Raw genomic sequence first — 22,419 nt, 5'->3', positions numbered from 1 at the left:
TGCAATACATTTTGTAGTCTGTGCTATTTAGAGACAGAAAATTGCAACTATTTTAAAAACACGACAATGACTTTCACCTCCCTGAGGGAAACCCTGAATTATTACCTTTGGTGGCATCAGGGTTTCATCCTTATTCTGTTAGAGAAAATAATTTGAGACCCCTTCTTAGCTTTGCTTTCCACCTTTTGAGTGCCTTGAGTTCCCAACACTGAAGTGAAAAACACTCACTATTCAGCAGGTGGAAGAGAGGAAATTATGTCTTTTTTCAGATTTTTTTCTTCACCAGGAAAGTTTTGAAATAAAAACTTTCTTTTTGTCACATCTTCTTGGTGCCACCCTTTCAGCAGCAGCACTGCCTGGGCTCTTGGTCACCTCCCTCCCAGGGCAACCAGCTGCCATCCTGCCCAGTGCAGCGAGGGGCAGCCCTGCTGCTCGTCCCCAAAATGAGCCCACACGCATGGGCAGCACCTCACTGCGGCTGCGGCAGCTCCATTCCCACCTTCAGCATCACTTTGCCAGCTGCAAGAGAGGGTGTCTGAGGTCGGACAATGCCCAATGCGGCAGAGACATGTTTTGCCTGTTCTGATTTTCCATTTTTTAGCTCCCGCCAGCAGCAGAGCATTGAACAAAATGTCCCTGCTATAGCCCTCGACAATTCATCATAATAAGTCGCCGGCTGAATTGCACCTTGTGGTCCCACTGTGCGGGAACAAATCACCAACTTCTCCAATTGTTCAAATATATTCTCAAAAAGTTGTTGAATAAGTCATGTCAGTAATCGGCAGTTTGTAACTTCCCATCCAGCGGTTCGCAGCAGATACTCAAGACCCGGCCTTTGAAGCTGACTGGGTTTTGGCCGGCGGCGGAGGCTATAGGGTAAGTTCCTCAGGATTTAGACACCTAGGCGGGAGCCTCTGCTTTTGCAAGGGACAAAGAGCGAGCTTTCTGAATTGGCCTTCAGCAGTGAAAACCTGGAATTTTCTGTGCCATGAGCAGCTCCAAAGAAGAATGAGGGGGGAGAGCAGAGGCACCTGCACCAGGCCCTCACCACCCCTTTTCAGGGTGCAACAGATACTCCCTCCCCCCCAGCCTGACCCCAGCGTGCCTGCCTTTCCCAGTCAGGTCTGAGCACCCGTGCGCCTACACCACCCACCCCCAAGCATTCGGGAGGCCAGCCCTCGCTTAGCCAGGTACCGGTGCTGCCTGCAGGGTATGGTGGTGGGACACCTTCCCACAGGCAAGAGGGGACAGACCCTGTGAGCCCCAAATGTCCAGCCAAGGAGGCCCTGTGATTGCCTGGCATGAAATGCAATATACCAGGGATGTAAAAAGGAAAGAATACAAACAGGGTTTGCAAGCATACCCCAAGTTTCATGCTTAAATACATCACCTTGCCCATGCAGAAGTTTTTTCTAGCATTATGTCCCCCTGTCCCCACCCTTTTGTGCCAAAGAGGTGAGCAAAGCTGTGGAAATCTCACCAAATGCCAAGATTTATGCTTTATCTTTCCTCAGATCCCAATTTTTTAGACTCAAAGAATAAGTGATGACAAGTTTTATACATATTTCTAGTATATTCCTACCTTATACCCTTTATACCTCAACCTGCTCTTGCATGCTTTATTCTGACTGGAAGCCCGAAAGTGTGAAGGTATTGATTACACATCTCTCTCTGACACCCGCGAAATACGCCATCTCCTGTCCTCACACTGGTGGCTGGCTTACGTGGCAGGTTTCTTCTCTATGTATAAAACACATCAAAATTGTATTACATGCTGCTGTTGTTTTTAATAGAAATATTATTCAACTCACCCAAGTTTTCTTCAGGAAGTTTTTTCATTTCACTTAATGCCTAACCTTCTCGGGTTTTGACAGGTACACAAATCTTCCTGGAGGCTGCTGTTCCTGAGCTCGATGTGTTGTCTGCGTTAAAAGTCTTTTATCCTGAGACCAGTGGTCTGGGGGGATGAGAGCAAGTGATTAAGTTCGGCAGTGTACCTTGCAAGTAGGCACCAATCCTTTGTTACTTAGCTGTGTCTGGAGCCTCTAAACTAAGGTTTAGCCAGTTCGATAAGTAGTGGAACAAAGGCTACTCTGGCATGAAGGCTGTTTATATTTCACAGGGGATTTTTTTTTTTTTTTTTGGATCATTTTTCCTTAAACCATTGGAGGGCCTTGGAAGCGTGTTGCTGCACTTCCGCTGCCGGTCCATCTCGCAGAGCCGTCCGAAAGCCACGAGGCACAGGTGTCTACATATCATCATACAGAACAGCCCGGCGTAAAACCAGGCTCTTAAACAATAGCAAGGGGCTTTTCATGCAATACAAAAATATGTTAAAAATACATAATGTAACTTGTCTTAATATACTTTTCTGAGTCTAAAAATATGCCAGACCAAAAGAAACATATTTACATAAAAAGCAGACAAGGTCAAATAACAAAGAAAGCCCTTAATTAGTTGTAATCAACTTTAATTTGCATACCGTATATAATTCCTAAATGATTGTTAATAATAACTTTATATAATGGACTTCCAATTTTCATGAAAATGGCACATTTTGATAAGCAGACACAAAACCCTAGTACTAATAAGGTTTAATTTGCATACATTAGACTGATTATCCAAACAAAAGGATTACAGTATTACTTCTCCATACCTTTATGTCCTTATTATGCACATTTATTAACTTCACAAAAGCTAGCTGTTAGTGACAAACAATAGCCGTGGCTGGAAGAGAAATCTACAGTGTGAATAAAGTGCATTTTAATGCTAAGGAGCAAAGTTTATACTGCATAAATGTTTTGTTTAACTCTTTCTCTTGCAAAAAAGCATTATGTTCTATAAGGCAGGCACTATTACATGGATAAATCACTTCTTCATTATGTGATTTTTTTGTTAAGAATAGATTTTCTGTAAAAATTATAACCTGCTTGTGCTCCCAGTTTCCCGATGTGAAGTTAAAAAACATGGATGGTGCTTGAACATATCAGGAAAAGTGTTTACAATCACAGGATTAAGCTGTTAACTCATGTGATTCCAGGGCACAGTGTTAATAAATATATTGCCACAAGCTTCGTTTTCACAGCGTAAATAATAATACAGGTGGCAATAGCTGTTCCTAAGGGTATTACACATACCCCGCAATTAAAGTGTGGGCAAGGGGGAGGGGAAAAAAAAATCATTAGTTGATCCAGTAGCTGAAGCAAATGATGCTCACAAGGAGCTGAGAAGAAAGCCAATAGATGTGAAGCTTAAATTGAATGCCACCCTGGAGCTCCCTCCGCGCTGTAACACGGGGCTGTGCTGATATGCAACGGTGACAGTGATGTGAGAAGAGGATGTCACCTCTGCTGCATTTTGTGCCCTTCTGGTGAGAGGCGCCGCCTTCAAACAGAACCGCCGCGTTTGGAGGTACGCCATCAGCCACAAGTTTTGATACTCTGTGGATCACCTGGATCTTCAGGGAGGGTTGCTACAGTTGTCATGAACTCTGAGTGACTTCTCAGGGGTGAATTGTTTCTTGCACCATTTTTGACCAAGGTCTCCATGTCTACATGCAACCAGTTTGCTTGACACGTCAGAGCAACCCAGATCGGTTTTTAATGTTAGACAGATGCCATCCAGAATATCCCTTGATTATACAGAGAGCATCTGGCAAGGTTACAGAGTACCAACAACAGACTATTTCTTTTCAGCATCATTTCCATCCAACCACTTTGCAAAGGCCTGCGGGAACTGTTGTGATTTTTTTTACCTGTGCAGCTCAAGGCCGCTGACTTCTGGCTCAGTCCTGGTCGGTGCCACAGGGTCAAAGCTCAGCATCCTTCCCCCAGCAAGAGCCCCAGGGTTTTGTTGGGAAGGTGTGAATGAATAAGGGCCTCGTGGTGCAGCCAAGGGTCTCCAATGGCGGAACTGCCGCTGGGGTAGTGTTGCACAATGACCGTGTGCATTTGTTGGTCTGGAACAGCAGGTGTGGAAGATGCATTTCAGAGGATATAATGTACATAAGAACCTTAAAATCTACACAGAAACTTGGAGAGATCAGCCTTTTGCCATAAATATTGACGGTATTACCATGACATTTACAGTATTTGAGCTCTGCTATAAAGATACTGATGTTTTAAAAGGTGCCCAATATGCTTTTCTTCCAAGACCTCAGAGAGAACGGATGGCCTAGAAGAAGATTCTGGAGTTCTGTTCCTGGACCAGCAGTTTCTGAATCGACCCCAGTTTGTTCTAAAATATTCAGAATAAACATGCCCAGATTTAGCAATGTCCATTCTGTGTTCTAAGTGACAAAGCCACCAAATCCTGCTGACATCCAGATGGGACTTGGATTCCCAAAAGCACTGTTGAAAACAAGACTTGGTATCCTACATCATTTAGACATTCTTAAAAGTATCCCAGGTCATGAAGCACACTGAGTTTTTCATAAATTTTAGGCTAGTCAGAAAGCTTACCCTGATTTAACATGGATTTTTATGGTTTTTTAATCTGAATGCAAATACAAACCTGACTTGCTTTTTTTCCCCACCAAATCATAGCCCTGTTTCCACTGAATCCTATTGGCCTTGATCTGGCCTCACTTCCCTGACTAATAATCCTTACACACAACTCAGTCAGGTTACCTTCGGATCCAGGCTGCAGTCGTCAGCCTGTAAATAAGAATACTTTCCTAAATTCCTAGCACTGTACTCACATTCTTCTGCTTCATAGCGCTTTGTGGCGATTCAGTGAAGGGTGCCTGATTCTCACTGGGCACTCATTCCTTTTGTTTTCCTTGGCAAAAACTGGGAACAGCCTGCAAAAATGCCTTCTGTCCGGTTCTGCTCCCTGATCCCCAGTCCATCTTCCTGCTAGGTACTGCAGAAAGAGACAGAAGAAAAGTGTTTCATGTTACAGGCACATGGGTTTCTGTCTGCCATACGGCAGGCCAGAATCCAACTTCAGCTTTGCAGATGCCTTTGCCCATTGAATTTGTACAGCCTTGTCCCAGGTTAAAAAAGAAATAAATTATTTGAGCCCCTTTTATGGGATAAGGAATTAGAATAAGTGAAAATTATTGTCCAGTTATTCTCGCCTCTAAGTTTGCGTTCAGTGAAGGAGGACCTGTGCTACCGTTCTAAATGACGGGTCCACAGAAAAGCCTGTGACACATAGCAAGTTTTAAAAATCAGAAGCCATGGTCAGTTTTAGAAAGCCCGAGGACATCCAGAACCCGCCAGACATTTTGATAATATTAGAACAAAAAGAAAACAAAAACTGAAACTGGAATAAAGCCAAACCATCCCTTCTAGCTCTTGTTCAAAGGGAAGAAAGCTGACATGTTCCTGAGCATCGCCATACAAAATGGATGATAGCACACACTGCTGTAGGATGCAAGTAGGCTTCTCGAGTAGCCCCCGGCTCACCTGAAAGCCCCGCCAAAGTCTTCACCTATTTGTGCTGCGATTGCCTGGGTTGCAACACAAAAACCATCATGCAAATGTGCCTTCACTCATGAGAAAACCTCTGACTCGAGGAATGAAAGGTTATGAGTAAGGGTTATGACACAGGAACAATAATTTTGTTAAATCCAACATCTTTGTTTAAAGTTAGTTTTTCTGTGGCTCCATAATATTATTTTTGGTTTTCAAGAACCAAAACAATAGCTGAGCTCTCTAAGTGCCAAGCTTTTTCAAGATTTGATAAAAAGCTAAACAACAAGAAGGTGCATTGATTCCAAATAATAACTTACACCCTGTGATTTCAAGATTTAACAACCCGTGCACATGACTGGAAATACCTGTCTATAGAAGTTTCTAAGAATTATGTATGAAGGGGAAATCTTAAAACACGTACTCTTTTTTTTTTTTTTTTTTTTTTGAATGGGAATCTTCAAATCAACAGTCCAACAAATTGCAGCTGTTGGAATGGCCGAGCCAATTTACAATCAAATTTAATTTTTTTTCCATTGAGGAAAAAAGCCCTTTGAATTTGGAAGGAAGTGCTCTGCCCCCTACCAGCCCACTCCTACTTTTCTATAATGTCATGTGCACCCACGGTCCCAGCTATCTTGTCCTTCAGGCGCATAACCAGTGTTAGCACAGACATTTTTAAGACTACATCTCCATTCTTAATTATTTCAGGACATCAGATTTTTCTCATTTTTGTTTTCCTGTTTCAATCTACTTTACGTGCCTGATTTGGGTACCTTGGAAGAAACCCTTCCGTCTATTCACTTCTACAGGCTTTGCTGCTATTAGCTGCGCTATCGATGGACTGCCCTCTGCGCAGTTTAGGAGGTCTCTGCTCTGTCTCTCTCAGCGGTGCTACACTTGGGAGACAGCGAGTTCATTCGTACCTCAGCACTTACACAGCACAGTTTATATCCATAAAACATCCTTCTTCCTACAGAGCACGACAGAGTACTTTGAATCTTATATTAACAGAGATGCAGAATATTAAACAGATAAATACGGATGCTATATCAGAATAGCTCCTTTGACGATCTGACCGGCATTCAGCCATGGCTCGTAGCAGGGATGCTCCATGTAAAGGTGCCAACACCAAAAAAAGCAACGAGAGGCACTGACAGCCTCTTAACATACGGCCGTTGAAAAATTTTCTCCCCATATCAGTGAGCATCAGCCTCCTCCAGGAAACACACACATTCCCTTCCATGAAATGCAGATTTTTCCTAACCAAACTTTTTTTTTAAAAAATCTTGATGAGATAGCAGTGCTCCCTAAATGGCAGCCAGAGGCAATGACGTCTACAGATGTAGAAAATAGTAATAATAAATACAGTTTTAAGGTTAGATTAGTTGAGGGGACTGGTCCGACAGAGCTCCCCAGACAGTTTGCTGTCTCTTCCCTCTATCACCCTATTTCACTTCAGCCATGCTTCTGGATAAAACAACCCTGATCTCGCGGCTAACATTGCCAGGGCAAGGAAGCACCAGGCCAGCTCCAACTCATGCCCTTCTCCGGATCGTTTTGATTCCTGCTCCATCCCCGTGCGGCTGCATTTACTGAAACAGAACGTAGCACCACATGAAGGTCACACCGGAGCTAGTCAAAGAGGGTGAAAAATGTCCTTTGCTCATCGAACACTCATTTGAATTTTTAATGGCTTTGCTTCAGCTCTGTTCACACCCCCTCTGCGGTTGGTTGAGCGACTGCATTTCAGTGGTACGAATGCTTGCAGAAAACCCGTGTCGAGAGTTGCCCACGGACGAGCTGAAGAAGCCCAGCTGTTACATTCACGCACACACACACACACCTATTTGCACAACCGGTGTGTTGCTGGCGCAACAGGCGGGTCATGCAATCGATACCACGGGGTTTATTTGACCAACTACAGCTAAACAACGGAAACCATTTGCAGTCAAGCCCTCCTGTTAGTCATTTAAAGGAACCGCTGGAGCATGTTAGATAACAAATACATTTGAGGAAACGATGCTCTTGCGCATGGATGTTCCATGAGCAGAAGAAGAGAATACTTTTGACAAATAAATTATTTGTTGTGAAGCCTTTGCTCAGTTTTAGTCAGCACATACAAAAGAAAATAACACAGAAGGTATAACATTAAATAAGCCCATGATCATAATTTTAATTTTTGTAGACCACTGCACCATAATGCATTAATAATTTCACTGAGTTTCTAAGGATTACTGCAAGAAAGCTACTTGGGATCTTATCCATGGGTTTTCTAAGGTCAGAAGAACCGTACCACCATCCATCACCCTGGATGACACAGATGTAGGGCTGTAGGATGCAGAGCTCCACCCATTTACTCTTACATTTAGCGGAACAACTTACATTAGGTGAAAATATGTCTTCCAAAAAAACCCTTGTCTAGATTCGAAGCCGCACGGTGCCAGGGAATCCACCGCTTGCTTACAGAAATGCCGCGGCAGTCAGCAGGGGCAGCCAGAGCTTGTGGAGGTTTGGGGAGGCTGAGATCCTCGGGAGGAGACACACATGGGAGAGGAAAAATGGGAAAGTCAGGCGGCTCCCAGGTAAATCTAAAAGCCTAGAAGAGGCCTGTGGAGGACTCTAAGGACCCACGAGGACAGCATGATGGGACAGGAAGCTGGCACATGGGACAGAGAGGGTACTGATGGCATCCCAGCCTCAGCCAGCAAACTGCCAGCCCTGACGGGATGTCATAAAGCCAAGCACTTAGGAGGGAAAAAGAAAAAAAAAAGAAGAAACACTAAAAAGAGCGAGTCATGAAGCACAAATAAGGTTAGTGATCTGGACATGCCAGCAAAAGACACACACGCCTCTGCTCAGCCCCAGCTCCCAAAGCCAAACCTGACGCATGAAGGAGAGGAAGGCGCATGGCCTCTGAGAGGGAGAGAGGGACAGTGGGCTGCGAGGGCTTCCACCACCCAGCTGCATGCCCAACTCTGTTTTCCAAATCACTTCCAGGAGCATTGGCTTAGTGGCAAGGCTCAAGGAATAAATAAGTTAAATGTAGTAACTAAATCCAACAGAGTTATTGTTGGTGGCTGGATTTCTGAGAGACATCACCACAGACCTGCGCTAGCAGGGACTGCTTGCTGGGCTCATGGTCGTGCAAAAAAAGGGCCAAGCCAAAAGTGAGCTGGGAGAGCTTTTGCAGTGTGGACCAGAGGAAAAGTTTTGAGTTATTAGAAGTGGGGAAATGGTGGAAGAAGATTTAGGTGAATGTGTCTCACCTTTATTTCAAATGCTGTCCTCTGTCTCTAGTGAAAACTGTACTAACAGGAAAATGAGACACCAAGGAATTAAAAAAAAATAACAACTGCATAAAAAAGGATTTAGAATTTTTTTTTTTAATTAAAACTATGGAATGAGGCCCCGATTCTTCCCACACATAGGCATGGGCTAAATATTAAGTATATTAATAACTATTCCAAAGTCACCACCACTACTGATGTCAGGCCTCTGTCCAGATGCGAGTTAATACAGAAATTGTTCCATGAGCCAGCACCAAAACCAAAGCGAGCAACAAAAGCAAGGGCCGCTTCACGGACAGAAAAGCAGCGGCACGGCACGCCACCTTGTCCGAGCCAAACTGAGCCTTGCCAGTCCAGATATCTGTGAAGTGAGGATGTGGCTACACCCACCACGGCTGACCTCCTGCCCGCTTGCTTGGGGGGCGCTGCCTCCATTCACCCCTTGGGCAGGTGCTGCAGCCTCACAGCCTCACGTCCAGGGGCCCCAGTCCCAGGAACCGGTGAAAACAGCTGATGGGCGTCCAAAAAAGGAATTCTTACAAATTGAGTTTTTCTCATGGGTGTGAATTCAAAGGGGCCTAAGTCCAACACTGCTCTGCAAAGCACTTTTGGGGCAGTGCCCCAGTGATCGCCACAGGTATAGATTATTCAATGCTTGAATCAGCAATCTGCAGGAAGGGGGTAATATATCCTACCTTAAACGAGGAGGAAGCCATTGAACTCAGAGGTGTATTCGGGTGACCACAGACTTGGCAGAGCCCTAGCACACACCCAGAGATGCTGGTTCCCCTCCAGCTGTCTGACCGTGGCCGTAGGGGATGTGCAGCTCTGCTGTGATCCCTCGTTACTGCCTGTTGGTCTTTAGCCAATTTTTTTTTAAGTGATTAGCAAGACCCTTGCAGAAGAAGCGAGCAAGGTCACTTAGATGGTGGTGCAATCAAGGGCAGTCCTCTGCCCATCTCCATGGCTCAGGGCTGAACTATGCAATGTCAGGGCTCTGCCCAGGAGACGTTTTGGAACAGCCTTCTCCATAAACGTGAAAAATTTATCTTGCATATGAGTTAGGAGAACGATGCCATGAGGCTCGAGGGGGGGGTCATGCGCCAATTCATCACACCTAAATTTCCCCACCACCCGGTACTGGGGCAGAACGGGCAACCCGCCCTCCCCAGCCCTAGTGCTTTTGTGCACAGGGCCATAACCCTGGACATTTTGGGGGGGGGGGGGGGAGAAAAAATAGTTGCCACTAAATCGCGCCTGTAGAAGAGCGATGGTCTGTGTTTCGCTCCCTTCGCGCCCGGGTGCGCGCCGCCTCAGACCCTGCCGTTCCCTGCCGCCGCGCCTGGGTTACCCGGCGGGGCTGTGGCTCCTCCAGCAAGAGCCAGGAGCGGGCTGGGCCGTGGCGCAAAGCACGTCGAGGAGGGGGAGGAAACCACAGAAAAACCTGAGACCACAGGTCGAGGAAACGCAGAGTTTCTGTACCTGCCTCCAGCTCGTGCACAAGCCTTTTTCTTTTTTTTTTTTAATGAGGTAAATTGTGATAAATCAAGCACCGGAGGATTTTTAAGTAGTTGTTATCGTTTTCTTCTCCATTGCAAAGAGGGGAAAAAAACCCAGCCGGTGTTAGAGCTGCGCCCGCCGCTGCAGCTCCACCCACGCGCGGGCTGGCGGGGAGCGGGAACCCACCGGCGGGGTCCCCGACTTCGGCAGCTGCAACGCGGGCTGCACCGGCCACGGGCTGGGCACGAACCGCGCACCGACTTCAAGCCGCCGTTCGCTCAGCCGGGGACGGAGCGGCGCCCGTGGCGGCCGCCGCCGTGAGGGCGGCTCCGCTCCAGCCGAGGCAGCCGCTGCTCCCCGCAAGGTTAAAACAACCTCGCACTGAGCCTTGAACCTTGATTCTGCACGTTTTTCAACCGCTGCGGCTGAAACCGAGCGTAGCCCTCCCTCCGCCCTAAGATCAAACACCTTTCCCCAAGCGCGACAGCGAACTGCCATTTTGCAGCCGTGTCTCCTCGCAAGGACGGTTTCCACGGGGGGAAGCGGTTCCGACGGCGGGCGGCGCGTAACGAGAACGGAAGATGATGAGGGCAAAAATAAAACGTCAAACCCCACGGACAACGGGGGTCCCGGGGCGGCCGGAGCCTGAGGCAGGCCCGGGGGGGGGGTGGGGGGGGGAGGCGCCCGTGGGGGAGCCGCCGCGGGCAGCCGTCGGGCGGCGGCCCCGGGGTCCGGCCACGGGTGACCCTGCCCCGCCGCCCCGCTGCCCGCCACGGTGGAGGGAGACGGGGGACAGGAATCTGCGGGGCCGTTCGTGCCCGTCCCCGGGGTGGGAAGCGGCCGCTTGCAGAGAGGGCGGGTGGCCCGGGGGGGCCGGTCCCCGGCAGCGCCGTTACCGGCTCGGCCGCCCTTCCCCGGCGGGGCCGGAGCGGAGCCGGGCGCGGATGCGTGTGGGGGCCGCGGGGGCCGGGCCCCTGGGAGACACCCACGGCGGCGGTCCCCGGTGCGCGGAGCCCGAGCGGATAGTGTTATGGTAGCGGCTGCCGAGGGTGTTAATCTGGGCTGGCTGGAAGGAAAAGAGGCAAATATTTCCGTTCGTGCCCTCCTGCCTCTCTCAGCACCGGCTGTCAGTCCCGGGCTTGTTATCCGCAGGCATCAGTTTGTTTGGCTGAGCTCAGCAAGGTTTTCTTCTCCGAGCAGAACTATAATTGCTATAATTCTACTGTATCATTTGGATCATTGCAGTATTGTTGTTTTCTCTCTCGCGTTCTCTCCCCCTAACACTGCAATAACGCGCTCCAGTGTTAAATTAGCAGGTTGCAGGGGGAAGGGGGGTGGGGGGAGAAGGAGAGACCATAAATGAATGAAAGTTTGTTTAAAAAAATAAATAAAACAACAAAGCGACTTGGCAGAGGCGAGCTCGCATCGCAAAGCATCCTATCCTGCGAGCGGGACGGCCGCCGGCCCTCACGGTGCCCGGGGCCGCTCTCCCCGGGGCAGGGCCGGCCGGGGCGGGAGGCAGCGGGGCGGGCGGAGCCCCCCGGCCGGGCCCGGGCACAGTGGGGCGAGGGAAGGAGGCGGGGAGGGGATGAAAACAAGCCGCAGAAGGGCCGAAAGGCGGCGGCGGGGCCCTGCTCCGCGCTCCGGGCGACCGACAACCCCCGCCGCCCGCCGCAGCCCCGGCTCGCACCGGCGGGTCTCTGCGCTGCCGGAGCCCTCGCGGCTGCCGCGCCGGGGGTCCCCCGTCCCCTCCGGCTACGGCATGTGCCCCGTCGGGCCCGGGTCCCCCCGCCCGGGCAGGCGGCGCGGCAGCCCTGCCCGTCCCCGCCGTCCCGGGCGCGGTGCGGCGGCGCGGCGGGCGAGGCGAGGGGCCGGCAGGTGGGGACCGGCCTCCCCGGCTGCCAAGGTGCCGACCCGGCCCCGCCGCTTCTCCCGGACAAGCCCCGGCGGGGTGGGAGAAACCACGGCGGAGCCGCCCGGTACGGCCGCGACGAGAGCGAGAGGCGGCAGCTCCGCTGCGCGCCGAGCTTCCCCCAGGGCGGCTGAGGGCCTTCCTTTTCCTCTCGGTTTTTTTTTTTTGTTTGTTTGTTTGGCTGGTGGTTGTTTTGGTGTTTGGGGTGGGTTTTTCTTTTTTTAGTTACCGAGTCAATGAATCAATTGCCACTCGTGCCGGGGATGGCAAAAGCTCCCGAGAGCCGAGCAGCGACGGCAAACGGCAGCTCTGGCTCCCCCGCACACGCGCTCCCGGCAAAGCCAGGCCGGGCTGTGGCCGCCCTGCCGGGGAGGGCAGGCCCCACCGGCCGCCCACGTCGGGGCGCTCCCCCGCCCCGGCACCGCCCCGGCCCGCCGGGGCAGGGGGAAGGAGGCGGGAGGAACAAGGGGCTGGGGCCCTGCGGGGGCCCGCTCGCAGGGAGGGGACGGCTCCAGGTGTAAGGCTTGGCCCCGCACGGCACGTACGGGGACGCACCTATAGAGCCTGGGAGCGGGAGCGTGCGTGTGCCCCCACGGGCGTGGGCACAGTCAGAGCGGCGTTGTGCCCACGGCCGCACGGACACACACAAGCACTTGCTTATCTTTATTCTTAAATCCCGCTGGTTAAGTAATTAGGAGGCGCGGGACCCGCACGGGAATCGCGGCACGGACAGGGGAAATGGAGCTGTCACGTGTCCCCCACCCGCCGCTCGGGGCCGGGAATCACCCGGGGGAGCGGGCGGGTTATTCGGGGTGGCCGAGAGCAGTTCCTCCGACGTGCCTGTGCCGGCGGGGGGCCGGGAGCAGGAGCGCACGGGTGAGCGGGGTCGCGCAGGCAGCTGTAACGTGCCCGTCAAAATCTGAGCCCGACCGGCCCGAGCGGGGAGCCTGAAGCTGCCCAGGGAGGTGACCGCTGAACGGGGAAGGAGAAGGACGGGAAGAATAAAAACCCCTCGGCGGTCTTCCTGCCCCGGAGCGGTGCTGAAAGAGCCCTGCGGAGGGGACATGTGCGTGCGAGGAGAAGCGGGGCCGGCACCACACCGGGCTGCGCGCCCTGCCCTGCCCCGCCCCGGGGCGCTCCCCCCGGCTCCCGCGGCGGCCGTACCCCGGCCCCGACGGCGTTGCCCGAGCATTTGCTACGGTAAAAGCCCGATCGCGGCCCCGGTATTTTCAAACACGGGCTGCGGGCGCGGCCAGTGCGCGCCTCTGCGCAACCCGGCGGCGGCGGGGGGGGGGGGGGGGGGGGGGGGCTGCCGGGTGGAAAACCCGGCGTGGATCCCCCGGCGGGGCCCACCCCGTCCCACTCGGGCATCGCCCGGGGAGAGGGCCGGGCCGGGCGGGGAACGGCGCCGCCGTCGAGGCGGGGGGGAGACACGGGGGAAGGCGTGCCGGCGGGGCTCCGCCACCGCCCACCCCGGCCGCCCCCGCAGAGCGGGTCCCCGCCGCCTGCCGCCCCCACGGGGGCGGGGCGGGGGTTGGGGGGGGTGGGGGGCAGCGCGTCGGTTCGGGGCAGGCGCCGATCCGGGCGACTCCGAGCCGGGGTTTGGCGGGTGCCGTCTGTCGGCGGCCGCCCGGCCTCCGGCGAGAGCCAATCAGGGCGCGGCTGCCCGCACGTGGAGCCGAGGGGACTCAAGAGCGCCGCGGCCGCCGCTCACTCCCCCCGTGACGGGCGTCCCGGCGGCACCGGGCAGCGCCGCGGGGGCGTCCGCGCCGCCCAGCCCGCCCCGGCCCCACGGCACGCCACGCCACGGCACGGCACGGACACGCCGCCGACGACGCCGCCATGAGCGGGCCCTACCCCGAGGAGAGCTGCGCCGAGCGCCCCGAGTGCAAAAGTAAATCGCCAACTTTGCTGTCCTCCTACTGCATCGACAGCATCCTGGGCCGGCGCAGCCCCTGCAAGGTGCGGCTGCTCGGCGCCGCGCCCGGCCTGCCCGCCATCGCCGCCCGCCCCGACAACGAGAAGGCCGCGCAAGGTAAGCCCCGCCGCCGCCCGCCCCGCTCCTTTTCCCCGGCTTCGGGCAGGGCCGGCGACGTGTCCCGTCCCCCTGTTCTCCCGCGGCTCGGCCCCGGCCCCGCTCGCCGCCTGGGAGCCGCCGCCGCCGTTATCCCGTTACCCTCCCGGTTAGTGGCTGCCGCGCTGCCCGGGAGCGCGGCCAGGAGCCGTGCCCGAAATTCAGCCCGGTTAATCCCGTGCAGGTCGTGTACCGCCGCTTTAGGTTGCTTTTGCTTTCGATGCACGTGTAATTTTTTCAAGGTAAAATAAATGGGAGCGAGCTGTGATCCCCGCAGGGAAAGGCTCGCCCGTTCGCCTTCAACCCGCAACGGGTCTCGCCGAGCGAGGCGGGGGCCGCGCCTGGCAGCGGGCAGGGCGGTGATAACGGGGCGCCGGCGGCCACCGCACCCGGCCCGAAGTTGGGAGCAGCCCCCGGGGGCCGCGGGCAGCCCGGCTGGGCGACCCCCCACGGGCAGCATCCTGCCCCTGTTCCCCGTTTCCCCGGCGTTCGCAGCCGGGTGGGTTTCCTTCTTCCAAAGGCAAACGGAAACTGCGGGGGGGAGGGGACGGGGAGACGATGCGAGGGGGAAACGAATGAACAACAACAACAACAACAGCAAAAAAAAAAAAACCCAAACCAAAAAACCCAGAAACGCGGAGACACGCCCCGGGCCGCCGGGCAGGGGCCGCGGGACCGGCGCTGCCCCGCGCAGACCCGCCGTGCTGCGGGACGGGGCCCGGCAGTGGCGGGTGCCGGGGGGGTGCCGGGGCTGCCCGAGCGGTCCCGCCGCCCGTCTCGCCCCGCCGCCGAGCGGGGCGCCGGGCCGGGCCCTGCGGCCGGGAGGAATTTGTTCCCTGACCGGAGGCAGCGACGCGGGCAGGGGCCGTTCTGAGGATGCGGGGTTGGGGGGGACTTATTTTGATGCGGGGTGGAAAACGGTGCCCGAAGGAGGGTGCAAGCCTCGGGTCTTGCCCCGGGATCTTCTCGCCGATGCCACTGACCGTGTCTCTCTTTCTCTCCCCCCCGCCCCTTCTCTCTTCCCTCCGCACCCCTCTTCCCCACACGCCTGCCCGACTGCTGCGGCCGCCTCCCTACCCCACCACCTCCCTCCCTCCCTCTCTCCCTCCCTCCCGGCGCAGGGTCCCCCAAGGGCAGCCCCCCCTTCGAACCGTCCGAGTTGCACCTTCCCCCCAAACTGCGCCGGCTGTACGGGCCGGGCGGGGGCCGGCTGCTGCCGCCGGGGGCGACGGGGCCGCGGGGGGACCGTCCGGAGGGGCGGCCGGAGGGGGGCGCCGGCCCGGTGCCCGCCGCCGCCCCGTGGGACACGCTGAAGATCAGCCAGGCGCCCCAGGTCAGCATCAGCCGCAGCAAGAGCTACCGCGAAAACGCGCCCTTCGTGGCGCCGCCGCCCGCCCGGGACGAGCTGGGCAGCCCCGGCGCCCACGTCGAGGAGCGGCCGGGCCCCGCCGCGCCGGCCGCCGAGGAAGAAGAGGAGGACGACGAAGAGATGCTGGAGGAGGAGGACGAGGAGGAAGAGGAGCTGGAGGACGACGAGGAGGAGGAGCTGCTGGGCGAGGACGGCGGGGGGCTGCTGAAGGAGGCCCGCCGGGGCGCCGCCGCGGCCCCCGGGGCGGAGGGCGGGGATCTGTCCCCCAAGGAGGAGCTGCTGCTGCACCCCGAGGACGGCGAGGGCAAGGACGGTGAGGAGAGCGTCTGCCTCTCGGCCGGCAGCGACTCCGAGGAGGGGCTGCTCAAGAGGAAGCAGCGCCGCTACCGCACCACCTTCACCAGCTACCAGCTGGAGGAGCTGGAGAGGGCCTTCCAGAAAACCCACTACCCCGACGTCTTCACCAGGTACCGGCGCCGGGGCCCCGGCCGAGCGCGGGGCGGGCGACCCCCGGGGGGACGTGACGGGATGGGACGGGATTCCCCCACCGGCTGAATCCTGCCGCGGCACCCCCGGGCCGGGAGGGGCCGGGGAGCAGGTCGGGGCTCCGGGGGGACCCGGGGCCGGCAGTGCCAGGGCAGGCTCGCTTGGAGGCCACCGCCGGCAGCTATTTTTACCCGCTGCCCTCCCCCCTTCCACCCACCGCGGGATCGGTTACGCGCTCCCCGTGGGGCTGGAGCCCGGCCCGGCCCGGGGAAGCCCCGGCTGGGGCAGAGATCAAAGCGCCGCTGCCTAAAAATACCGGCATGGCACATCGGGGCCCCTCGCTGCCCGGAGCTGCCCCGGCGGGGCCCGGCCCGGCTCTGCCCGCGCTTTCGGGGCTATTTTTCCCGTTGCAAACGAGAGCCCCGCGGCGGTGGGTCTGGCCGGCGGCTCCTCCGCGGGAGAGACTGGCAGGGAGAGGGGCAGAGCCCCCTGCCCCCGAATAACTGCCCCCCGTCTTCAAGCCAGCGGAGGGTTAAGCCCCCAAATCCCGCACCTTACTATCAAGGAGACAGTCCCCGTTTCTCGTTTGTTTTACCGGGGGGAGGGATGTTTGTGGAGGCGTTTTGTTCCCCTGTCCCGGGTGCCGCGCATCGACCGCGGGGGTCCCCTCGGGGCACCGTCTGGCCCCGGCCGCTGCCCCAGGAGGTGTGCGTGAGCACCCCGCGCTTTTTTTGCTCGCTGGTTTTGGTTTGTTTTGGTTTTTTTTTACGGTTTTGGCTTTTCCTCCGGGGCATCCCATGCCCGACCGGCACCAGGCTCGGGCAGCCCGGCCCCGGCTAAGCCAGGAGCGCCCCTCTTTTGGGTACGGAGCTGATGAGCGGGTTCCTGACGCCTTAACGGGTTCCGATCTGCCTTAGTTGTAGCAGCGCAAACTGCACTGCGCAGCGGCTCGGCCGCCGTGGCGGCGGGGACCGGCGGAATTTGGGGAGCGGCGGGGGGTGGAGGGGATGTGCCAAAACTCAGGAGCCCCGACGGGCGGCCAGCTCGGCGTCCCGGAGCCGGGCGGAGCCGCGGGCGGCAGGGCGTCATGATCATCCGCGGGCACCGGAATGATTTCGGGCCCGTTTGGCGGTGGGGGCGCGGAACCGCGGGCTGGGGGGGGCGGCTCGGGGTGCCTCGGGCTGACGGCGGCGGTTGTGTCTCCCCTCAGGGAGGAGCTGGCCATGAGGCTCGATCTGACCGAAGCCCGAGTGCAGGTGAGTGGTGGCGGCGCCGGGACCGGGGAGTCCCTCGGCGGCGCCCGGTGCGGGGGCGGGGGGGGTGTCCCGGTGGCGGCCCGGCAGCCGGCAGGACCGACCCACGGCTGGCGGATCCCCGTGTGATTAAAAGGCGGGGCCCCCACACGGGGCTTCGGTTGTTAGCGAGACCCGCTCGGCCTCAAGGCGGGTGTTTGGCTGCCATCAAATCTCCAATCGGGCTTCATAAAAGCCCACTTAGTGCTAGAACAAACAGGGCCATTTGAAGGCGAAATGTTGTTTGATTTCCTCTCCGCCCGCACAAGGAGCTGGCTAATGCTATTTGATTTCCCATTTTTGATAGCAATAAGCCTGCATTGATCTAATAGTGAGTGAGTGCAATGCTATTAAAGGTGTTTGCCGCCCCATACCAGAGTGCATTTCCCAAGCCGGGTCTCATAACCAGAGAGACGATAAACATTGGGATGTCCTAATTGCCAACAGAAAACAGATGTCTCTGGGTTTGAAGCTGAGCAAATCACTTTACAGTTAAAATCGGGCGCTGATAAAGCATAATAAATTCCATATGGCTCATTTAATACACAACAGCTTCTTGCATTAGAGGGGCTAATGATGAGATTTGTCCCCTCCTTTCTGTTGACACATTTCTCCATTGTCAAACAGAGATGTGACAGCAAATCAGTATTTTCAGCTCAGGGGAATGAGTCGTGGGAAAGTTAAATAACTTTTAAAAAAGAAAGACACCCCCTTTCTCTCCCCTCTATTCACGGGAGAAGATGTAATTAAGGGAATATGAATTATGAGAGCCCCTTCATTTACCTTTGGGTGTACTCAGACTTATTAATTCAATAAGGGGGGAATTGCGGTGAGGACAGCTTGCTAATTGAGTTTTAGCTGGGAGAGGCGCTCCCTCCGTGCCGGGCTCGTTGGCTTCCCCACGAACGCGCTGCCTCTCCCTGCGTGGGTACCCTGGTGTGGAGCTGGGTTCTCGCTCTGCAGCTGTACGGGGAGACCCGTAGCGCTGCCACCTCTCTCGCTTCCCGGAGGGAAGGGAGCTCATGCCGAGCTTAGAAAGCCGAGCCTAACGGGGAGCAGTCGGCCCATGGCAGCCCGCAAAAATTGACAAATGTGTGCCTCTCTCAAAATCTCTCTCCTTAGGTGCGTGTGACGCCTCGCACTTGGTTATTAAGCGAATCTTTTATTTTCCTTTGAAATGCGGTATTTTCTTTATTCCTTTTTTTTCCCCTCCACCTCGCTCCTGTTTTAAGCCCGTGTTAGTTGGCGATTTTTGCTTTGTGGGAGGGAGAGGAGAGGCAAGGGACGGCGGTGCTGCGGCGTCCTAACTAACTTTCATAAAAATAGATCCTGAAAGGGCAGCCTGGAAACGTAGCTTTGCTGCTTTGGTTGCCTCGCAAATTATTTCGTTTCGGACGTTAGAGCAATTAGAGTTTTTTTTTTCCCTCGCTTTAAATCTGAAGTTGGGGAAAAAACAAGTCCACGATCCTCAAACGATATCATTTGTAAATATTCCCTTCGGCGAAAAAAGCCGCGGGCTGCCCGTGTGGGTGTGAGTGAGGGATAAAAAGCCGCATAGTCCCACGGGGAAATCGTTTTCCCGCGGCTCCAGCGCAGCGGGAGCGTTTCCGCGAAGCGCCCTGCCGCAGGCGGCACACGGCGGGGGGGACACGGACTGTTGGGGACCCCCGGGAGCGAGGTGCCGGGGGCGCCGCACGGAAAGCCGCCTCCGGGCCCCCGGGGCGGGTCGGCACCGCCCGGAGCTGGAGCGCGGCGCTGACACGCGTGGCCCCCGTGGGCCGGCCCCTCTGGGGTGGTCACCCCCTGCCCCCCAACCCAGCACCCCGCGGGGCGCGGCGGAGGAGCGGGGCCCGCCGGGCCGGTGCGTGGTTCCCGCGGGGCTCGCCCCGCCGAGGGCGCGGGCAGGCGCATTAAAACCGGTTTTTCTTTTGGCTTTCAGGTATGGTTCCAGAACCGTAGGGCTAAGTGGCGGAAGAGGGAAAAGGCTGGGGCTCAGACACACCCCCCAGGTTTGCCTTTCCCTGGTCCCCTGTCAGCAACTCACCCCCTCAGTCCATACCTTGATGCTAGTCCTTTCCCTCCTCATCACCCAGCTCTAGACTCCGCCTGGACCGCCGCCGCCGCCGCCGCCGCGGCCGCCGCCTTCCCCAGCCTGCCGCCGCCGCCCCCCGGCTCCGCGGCGCTGCCCCCCGCCGGGACCCCGCTCGGCCTCGGCACCTTCCTGGGCGCCGCCGTGTTCCGCCACCCCGCCTTCATCAGCCCCGCCTTCGGCAGGTACCGCCCGCCCACGCGCGAACCGGACACCGCGCGGGACCCACGGAGCGGGGGGTGGGTGACACACTCGACACGGACAGCTGCCGGGGAAAGGCCGCCGCTGGGACGCCCCAGCCGCCCGTGGAGCCGCGCGCCACCGGGGGCCGCCGGTCGCGCCTCGGAGCGGCCCCACGCAGGACCCGTCTCCCGCGGGCGGCCCAGACGTTCGAACTTGGAGCGCGGGCGGCCGGCGCCGATTGGGCGCCGCGCGGGTCACGTGTCTCCGCCCCGGCCTCTCATTGGGCGAGGGCGGCTCCGACGCCCCCCCCGCCCCCCCACCCGCCGCGGGTCTGGCGGGTCCCCCGTGGGGACGGACGGTCCACGGTCACCGCGGCTGTGGGCGGCGGCGGCAGCGTGGTTTGCGCTGAGCCCGGGCGTCCCCGCGGGTCTGCACGGGGGACAAGGAAAGAGCGGGCTCCCTGCGGGGCAGTTGTGCGGAAATTGGTGCCCCCACGCAGAAACTACATATGCGTGGGTTCCCCTACGTGCATACGTGTCCTCTGCTTTGCTCGGGGTGGGTTTGCTGGTATTCGGCCGTTCGGGATGGGCTGAAGCTGTGACATCCCGGGCACTGTGAGCTGTGCCGTGTTGTGCGCACCTCGTGGGGTCCGGCACGGGCAAATTTTTTTTGCCCTGGGCGTAAGTGGGTTTGAGCCGCTTCAAGAGGCTGGTGTCAGGGCAAGCTTCGGGGGTGCCACGCTCCCTCCTTGCGCTGTTTCACGCTGAGTGTCTGCGCCCAAAGTTGGGGACCCCCCGAGTGGTGGGCGCCCGTGGGGCCGGGGCCAGGTTCGCCCCGTGGGGGTGCGCAGTGGGGCACAGGGCCCGGCCTGCCAGGGCAGGCAGAGAGGGAAAGAGGCCCGATTGATGGACGGGGCGAGCGCAGCCTTTGTAGGACCAGGGGTTTCCCCCATTTTTTAGCGCTAACAAGGGACACCCCACGCGAGCGTCTCCCCTGCGCTCCCCCCCCCCCCCCCGATCCCCCCGCGGCCGTACTCCCGGCCTCAGCCGCCCCCGACAGCGGCAAGTCGGGGAGAGCCCGCCTCAGCCATTTCCCCTTCCCCTCCTTTTCGGTGGGTTCCCCCCAGCCTTTTGCCCCCCAGCGCCGGGTTGCTGGGGTGTTTTTCTGTCGCCGCGCGTCCCCGCCCCGCGGGCGGGCCTCGAGCGGAGCCGGCGGGGCCCGGCGCGGCGGTGACGGGCGTCTCTGCTTCCCTTGCAGGCTCTTTTCCACCATGGCCCCCCTGGGCAGCGCCTCCAGCGCCGCGGCCCTGCTGCGGCAGCCGGCGCCGGCCGCCGAGGGGGCGGTGGGCTCGGCGGGGCTGGGGGACCCGGCCAGCGCCGCCGCCGACCGGCGGGCCTCCAGCATCGCCGCCCTGCGGCTGAAGGCCAAGGAGCACGCCGCCCAGCTCACCCAGCTCAACATCCTCCCCGGGAACGGCGCGGGGAAAGAGGTGTGCTAAGGCGGGGGCGCCGTCCTCCGCGGGGTGCGGGCTGGCGGCTTCGGGGGGAGAGGAGAGAGGGAGAGGGAGGAAGGAGGGGGGTGAATCCACGAATAAATAAAGGTCACCTCAGACAGCGCGAATCAAGACCAAACGGGAACGGGGGGGCGGGCGGGAAATAACAATAATGCTACTAATTGCGGGACAAGGAGGACCAGCCGCCGAGAGCGGGGCCGGGGCCGGGGCGTGGGGACCGCCGCGCCTGCCGCATCAGCCCGCGCGCGGCGAGCCGCCACTCGCGAGCTCCGGAATAAGGGACTCCTGGGCTGGTACGTTTCTGCCATGTACGACGAGGTCGTTTCCTCTCGGAGCGTTATGGGGGGAAAAAGAGAGAGAGAAAGAAAGGAGGGGGAAAAAAAGCCCTAATAAAAGTTATTCTATATTAGCGTTACGTACACTAAATATTTTTCCTTCTATTTGGCAAGAAAAAAAAAGGCGAAACAAATAGAATTGTAATTGTGAAAGAAAAAAAAAAGAAAGGCAAAGGGAGGGGGAAAGCTACCCACATCCTCTCGGAATACCATCCTAGGGTGTGAAGTTGGTCTGTTAGGGGCACTGGAGAAGTGTTTTCCACGTTGATGCGGCGAGCTGCAGACGCTAAGCAAGGGTGCTGCCGGTGCAGGCTGAGAGTGGGTTTGATGCTGTACGATAACCAGTGCACTTAAGGGAAAGGGTCTATCTTTTTCTTGTTATATTCTTTATCACTACACCAACCAAGGTTTTTATATCAAACCAAAGGGAAATACACTGCTAGAATATGGACTGTTTAAGTCACTAAACTGTGATTATTGATTCTGTACATACCATTGTTATAAAAAAAAAAAAAGAACAGAGCTTTGTATATTTGAAATGTTATAAAACAATTGCACTCAGTGTAGCGTTGTAAAAGTTTGTCATTCTGTAGATTCTTACTGTGTTATAGATATAATAGGGTTCCTAGACAAATATTTATGTACAAACCCTTTATTTAACTTATTAACTGTAGAGGTTTCTGAAACCCTCAAGAGGCGATGGTACAGTACTTTTTCGTGTAATGTCGTTATTGTTAACACTTTTCCTTGCTATCCGGTGGAGAGGTGCCACGTTCAGAAAATAAACAAAAATTTATGTTTAACAAAAAAAAAAAAAAAAAAAAAAAGGAACAAAAGAAAGACCACAAAACCCGAGCCCGGTCCTTGCGGGGGCTGCGGGTCCGCGGGCGTCGGGGCCGAGCCCCGCCGGGGGTGCCGGGGGCCGGGCAACGCTACCCCCCGCCGCCGGGGAACCCCCC

At 56.9% G+C, this 22,419-nt stretch overlaps 1 protein-coding gene across 2 annotated transcripts; it reads left to right on the top strand.

Moving 5' to 3' along the window:
• Nucleotides 1-13,834: 13,834 nt before the first annotated feature.
• ARX (aristaless related homeobox) lies at nt 13,835-22,024 on the top strand. 2 transcript variants are annotated; one of them, XM_075097382.1, is made up of 6 exons: nt 13,835-14,154; nt 15,315-16,029; nt 17,259-17,304; nt 19,280-19,349; nt 19,434-19,614; nt 20,870-22,024. In XM_075097382.1, the coding sequence occupies exons 1-6, from the start codon at nt 13,962-13,964 to the stop codon at nt 21,108-21,110; spliced, it is 1,446 nt and encodes a 481-aa protein (XP_074953483.1). In that variant the 5' UTR covers nt 13,835-13,961; the 3' UTR covers nt 21,111-22,024. The 2 variants fall into 2 exon arrangements, with proteins under 2 accessions (XP_074953483.1, XP_074953474.1); XM_075097373.1 differs by having other exon boundaries at nt 19,280-19,614.
• The last annotated feature ends 395 nt before the right edge of the window (nt 22,025-22,419 follow it).

Source organism: Phalacrocorax aristotelis, chromosome 1 (assembly GCF_949628215.1).
Source record: "Phalacrocorax aristotelis chromosome 1, bGulAri2.1, whole genome shotgun sequence".
NCBI classification, from domain to species: Eukaryota; Metazoa; Chordata; class Aves; order Suliformes; family Phalacrocoracidae; genus Phalacrocorax; species Phalacrocorax aristotelis.
This window is presented reverse-complemented; position numbering and strand designations above follow the sequence as displayed.